The sequence below is a fragment of the Gossypium raimondii genome, chromosome 9, assembly GCF_025698545.1.
Source record: "Gossypium raimondii isolate GPD5lz chromosome 9, ASM2569854v1, whole genome shotgun sequence".
In the NCBI taxonomy this organism is placed as follows: Eukaryota; Viridiplantae; Streptophyta; class Magnoliopsida; order Malvales; family Malvaceae; genus Gossypium; species Gossypium raimondii.
Window position 1 is genome coordinate 2,024,972 of NC_068573.1, and position 6,000 is coordinate 2,030,971.

General features: G+C 28.4%; 1 protein-coding gene across 1 annotated transcript; it reads right to left on the bottom strand.

The window, feature by feature from the left end:
• Positions 1 to 112: 112 nt before the first annotated feature.
• Positions 113 to 4,289, bottom strand: LOC105798101 (terpene synthase 10). Its single transcript, XM_012628018.2, has 7 exons — positions 4,028 to 4,289; positions 2,738 to 3,005; positions 2,287 to 2,662; positions 1,587 to 1,805; positions 937 to 1,075; positions 587 to 835; positions 113 to 506 (listed from the first exon to the last, which is right to left on the bottom strand). Exons 1-7 carry the CDS (start codon positions 4,259 to 4,261, stop codon positions 204 to 206), a joined length of 1,788 nt encoding a protein of 595 aa, XP_012483472.1. The 5' UTR covers positions 4,262 to 4,289; the 3' UTR covers positions 113 to 203.
• Positions 4,290 to 6,000: the final 1,711 nt, after the last annotated feature.

Below are 6,000 nucleotides of genomic sequence, written 5' to 3' on the forward strand. Positions count from 1 at the left end.
TATATTTTCTTGAAACTTGAAAATTTGGAATAAAGAATATTAATGAAAATCTGGAATGTGAAAGATTAGCTAAAAATAGATATTTCAAGCTTAACTCATAGCAAATATAAAGTTACTAAAAAAAACAAACAAACATGTTATATTTTGAAACTTATTTAAGACAACACGTCTTTTACATGAAAAGTACTAAACATGTACTTAAATTATTTTGGCGATGGAATTGATTGAATAAATAATCGTAACGCTCTCTCCTTAGGCTCGCCATCTTCAATACCATGACCGTCATCATTTTGGTATACCAACATGGACACTCTCGCAAGGTTCATAGCAGTTTCAAAAAACATTTGAGACGAAAGAGACTTAGCGGCCATACGATCTCTGTTCATGTTTTTCCATGTCGCATCAATCAACTTCTTTATGTGCTCACGAGCTTCTTCTTCAGATCTTCCAGTTTCATGCATGTAACATTGGATTGATTTTGGTATATCACCTCTTTTTATTTCATACTGGTTCAAAAAAAAAAACTAGTTAAGCATATCATTATTAGACTAATAACATGGTATGATGATTAGTAGATATTGCTTACTGATGATGTTGCTAGATCGTTTGCTAATCTTAGAACTGTGGATGACCAACGAATTATATTGGGATGATATTCCTCAAAGGTCTGCAATCCCTCCTTTGTTACATGATTTGTTTCCAAATAAGCATGACCAAGTAGCACAGGACCCGATATTGAAATCCAGGCATTGTCAATGTATTCTTGTAAGTTTGGCTTATATCCAATGTAATACCATCTTGCCTCCAACATATAAGATTTACAAAGATTTGCCCACTAAAAAAATATTGTTGAACCATGAATAACTACAATTAGATAGTGTTCATAAGAAATATGGAAAAAGAAGATGAAGAAAATTCTGGAGATTGGCTCAGTACCAGATTCTTAAGGAAGGGAAGGACATCAATTCCTTGTTCCTTAAGAGTATGAAAAGCCATATCATTTATCGAACTGTGAAGAGCATGGAAACATAACTTCATATAGTTTGGAAGCTTCTGTGTTGCATTGACATCCCATCTAAAATTACGACGTATTAATGAGTTTGAATTTGATGAACTATGAATCTATGATTGGTAAAAATACCATAGAGACCATTATACAGGGAGTTAGATTGCATTTTATCCCTCTACTAAAAAAATGGGCAAATTAGCCCCTATACATTAGACCAAAGAGCAAATTGGTCATTTCTATTAAAAAATTCATCCATTTTTATTGTTAAAAACTGATATGTCAGCATGAGTTACACGTGGTATGTTAGGTGTAACTGTCTAGTTATTCTATTAGCCATATCAGTTTTTAACAGTAGAAATGAATGAACTTTTTAACAGAAATGATCAATTTGCACTTTGATATAATATACAAGGACTAATTTACCCATTTTTTCAGTGAAGAGGACAAAAAACAATTTGACGCTTAGTATAGGGCCCTTTATGATACTTTTACCATCTATGATTCTTTACATTGTTAGTGAAACATTTTATGGCACTTTATTAAAAAAGACAAATAATTTAAAACTATAGTAGCAAACCTTTCAACAGCATCTGTGAAGAGCTCCAACTCATCCATGGTGCCATAAACATCGTACACATCATCTATATATGTTATTAGGGCATTGACCTTTGTTTGAATTCTTCTACCTCTTTCAAACTGAGGAGCACCTATGATTCCCACACTCCATAAGAAGTTTTCCATCAACCTATCTCTAGCAAAGGTCAACCTCTCACCAATACCAAGATCCTTCCACCATCTAAAGATTATAAATCCATAAACCAAATTCATTTAGTTTAACAATTTAGAAGTACTACATAGGTAAAAGAACCATATAAGTAAAATAATCGTGGAGGTCCTGTATTGGGAGTTGGATTGCATTTTGCTTCATTTACCAAAAAAAATGGGCAAATTAGTCCCTATACATTAGATTAAAGAGCAAACTGGCCATTCTGTTAAAAAGTTCATTCATTTTTATTGTTAAAAACTTGTCCCTATACATCAACATAAGGTACGCATGGCATGTCACGTGTCACTATATGGTTATTCCATCAATCAAACCAGTTTTTAACAATACAAATGGATGAAATCTTTAACATAAAGGATTGATTTGCTCTTTGATTTAATGTGTAAGGACTAATTTGTTCGTTTTTTGAATATAAGGGGCAAAATGCAATCTAACTTCTAGTATAAGAGCCTTTATGATACTTTTACCTTTAGTATGCAGTAGTGATACTTACCCTGAAGCATATCTTAGATCTTCTTGGTGCATAGCTTGGACTATGTTGTAATCCAGTATTGCAAGCTCTAAAATAATGGGATTTTTGTCCTTGTTTTTTTCATACGCATCTATGAACCATCTGGCCTCCAACCTTAACATCCTCCAATGTAGAGGAAGCTCCAAGGCATGTTCCACAAGCATCGAAAGATATTGATCATTGTTTTGCTTTAAACACTGTTTGAGAAGTTTAGCCGCTAACTCTCTTGCATTCTCTAGCATTGTTTCACCTTCTACTAAGTGGTATGAAGCCTCATATAGGTTGAGTAGTCCCTTGCAATCATGGGTAAAGCTTGCTTTAATGTTTCCATCCTTATCCATGAAGCTAGTGAAAACATCTAGTACATGAAAAAAAAATTCAATGTTAAAGTATCTTTAATACATCTAATTTTGAATGTGTTTCTTATTTTTACCTTGATTGACCTCGTATCCGTGCTTTCTAAGCAGTCTAAATTCAAGCGATGTAGCATATAAATTGTCTTTCTTCCATGCAACATTACTGCTTAGATTATTACTTATATTCTTTAAAGTTTTCCTTATTTCATCCTCAAAGTAATATGACAATCCAAGTCTTTGTAAGGCATCAATAAGCTCAAGTTTCTCCAAAGGATCCACCACATTGTCAAACATCATCCTCACTTCTTCTTTCAGTTTGCTCGCTCGTTCCTTGTATAATTCATCCTATACATACATTCCCAATTTTTTTTTAGCTTCATCCAAAATTAGCTTATAATGGAAAAAAGCACGAAAAACTAAAATTAATGCCAACTAGACTTGTTTAAAGGTTTGACTATCCATTCAAACACAAAGTTTTACCTAATTTTTAGTAGAAATTGCATAAAAATATTATGCTACAAAATAGGCTTGTGCAAGAAATCCATTGAAAATATAGACTAGGTTTGAGCTCCAACATTTAGTCCCTTGACCCATTTTTAATATTATAATCATTTTTATGTTTTATGTAATTTGTATAATGCGAAAATCAAAATTTTAAATATATAATACTATAATGTAAATAATAATATGTTTACTTATATATATTTAATATTTTAATAAAAGAAAAACATAGAGAACAATTATATACTAAATTAAAAATACAAATATTAATTTTTTTAAAAATATATATAGGCAACAGCTAAAATCAGCTTAGAATAGGTATTTAGAAATATGGATGAGTTTGAGAACTTGTTCATACCCAACTAAGCTTGGACAATTATAAATGGAGAGTAGTCTATTTAGATCGGTGTAAAACTTAAGTGGTTTTATATCTTTTTTGTAATTTTTATACAATTAATATTTTAACAATTTAGTCGTTGAATTTATCAAAATATTTGTATTTGTCATGCATGCAAATTTTTAATCGATCCAAAATCTCTATCATATTGATCTAAAATATTATCTATTCTAATATATATTTAACGGTTGAAAGTCTTTTACATAAAATGAATAGTTAGGAATTTTAATTTATACAAAACTTGACATACATGTCCTACAACAATAGAGAATGACATATGATGATTGAATTATTAAAACATTAATCTATAAAAAGTTACGAAAGAGTATAAAATTACTTAAATTTTACACCAGTGTAAGTAAATCCCTCTTTATTATAAATTAGATTCAAACCTTACCCAATCCGTTGCAAGAACACTTTTGCACTAAGAAAATCAAGCATTAAAGCAATAAGAAAGTGATACATATACCTCCACATGATGGAGCCCAAGTGACTGAAGAGAATCATAATCCCAAATAGGAGGATGATAATTAGCAGATCGCCGAACGATATCGTTTTCAACTGAAATTTCAGTTGTAGCTTCAGATTGTGAGGGACTAAAAACATTTAAAATATGGTAGCTTGATCTATTATTTGAGAAGCGTTTCCACTGAGCCTGTTTTGGGAAACTACAAATTGGCGATGAAGTAAGCAGACTAGCCATTTCCAAAGGGATTGTGAGTGTGTGTTTCTATGACTGGGAATGAATTTCCTTATATAGAAGCTAGGAACATGCAATTTTTGACTTTGTTTTGTTTTCCCCCTTTTATGTGCAGTTGTTGAAATAAATATTTTAAAAGGTTTATATTTGTAAATAGTTACTTTAAATCCATTTTAAATATTTACATATTAAATTTTTTAATTTAATATTCAATACATTTATATTTTTTCATTTATTAAAATTTTATATATAAACATTTTAACATTTTTTTAATGTTTATAATAGTTTATAGATTTAATTTTTATTTATGTTATAAATTACATAATATATATATAGGGGAGAGATTCATTTATACATTGTAAAACTCAAGCAATTTTACTTTGATGCCAATTGTTGCTACCTCAATTTGCTTATTTACTGAAAGCAAAACTACAATCAAAGTGTTAGATTGCAGTGGTCGCTACGACCGGCACTGAGAAAAATTGTTAAACAAAATAGAAATAACATGACGTTTTGTTTACGCAGTTCAGTTTCCCTACATCTACGGAGCCTAGCTCAGTAAATAGTAAGACAAGTATTTAACCATTTCAGTGGCAGTCTATAGTTGGTATTACCAAGTGCCATTCAGTAACTCTTAACATTTGCCTCAACAAAATGCTTTTAATAATTTAAATAATATGTTTAAACATACTTTTGATATTAAAAAATATATAAATTTTATTTTTTTTATAAACGCTTTACAATTTTTTTAAAAATAAAATCTATTTCACTTCAGTTTGTTTAAAAATTAATTAAAATGATAAAACATTGAAAAATCATAATTCTAGAACTCTTTAATAAGATAATTTAACATTGTTAGTATATTTTTATATTATTAATTAAACTTGTGTTTACTATTTTATATGAAATAAATTAAATTAGAAAAGATATCTAAATTAGATTTTTTATAAATTATTAAAATTCATTAAAAATATATATGTTTTCTATCACAATTAAATTTATCTTTTCAAAAATAATAATTTAAACACCTTTCCCCAAATATGTGTAAATAATTTTAAAATTATTTTGAAGTTTTATTTAAAATTTTACATAGATGTTTACTTACATTTAAAAACATGTTTACAAACGTATAATGTTTTTAAATATAAAATGTTAAAAAATACTTTTAAAAAATTAAAATTGAAATATCACTTTATCAATAATATTAAAACTAAATTGTATTAGAAATGTTTTAAAATAAAATCTTTGTAATTGTTTATAAAAGTTTTAAAAATATTTTATATTTAATGATAAAAATAAAAACGCTTTTAAATACAATATAAATATAATTTATCAAATGTTTTATGCATTTTAAAAGGCTCAAAATGTTGAAATACTATTTTTAAAATAATTTTACAAGTTTTTAAAGTTTAAAATATTGTTTATATTTTTGTTAATAAAATGTTTTAAACAACTAAATAAAAAAACGTTTTTTTAAACTAAATAAGTTTAAAACATTTTTTTTATAACTTTGACCATAAATATTTATTTAAATAATAAAAACTTTATAAAATATATAAGCAACATGTGCATCACACGTACAACAATGACAATTGGAAGATGGCAACCCCCGATGGCTGATTGGGTTAAAGTTAACGTTGATGGTTCAGTGTCAAGAAATAACCCAAAAGCAGCAGTAGGAGGGGTAGTGAGAGGGCCTAGTGGAGGATGGTTGGTAGGATTCAAGATGGTATTAGGTATGA

What these genes read in the sequence shown, in the direction of transcription:
- LOC105798101 (XM_012628018.2), bottom strand. Translation starts at nt 4,261, where the DNA reads ATGGCTAGTCTGCTTACTTCATCGCCAATTTGTAGTTTCCCAAAACAG. An exon ending in TTGGGCTCCATCATGTGGAG is followed by an intron (nt 3,006 to 4,027) that starts GTATATGTATCA and finishes ATGTATGTATAG; the next exon opens with GATGAATTATACAAGGAACG. An exon ending in CGGATACGAGGTCAATCAAG is followed by an intron (nt 2,663 to 2,737) that starts GTAAAAATAAGA and finishes TTCATGTACTAG; the next exon opens with ATGTTTTCACTAGCTTCATG.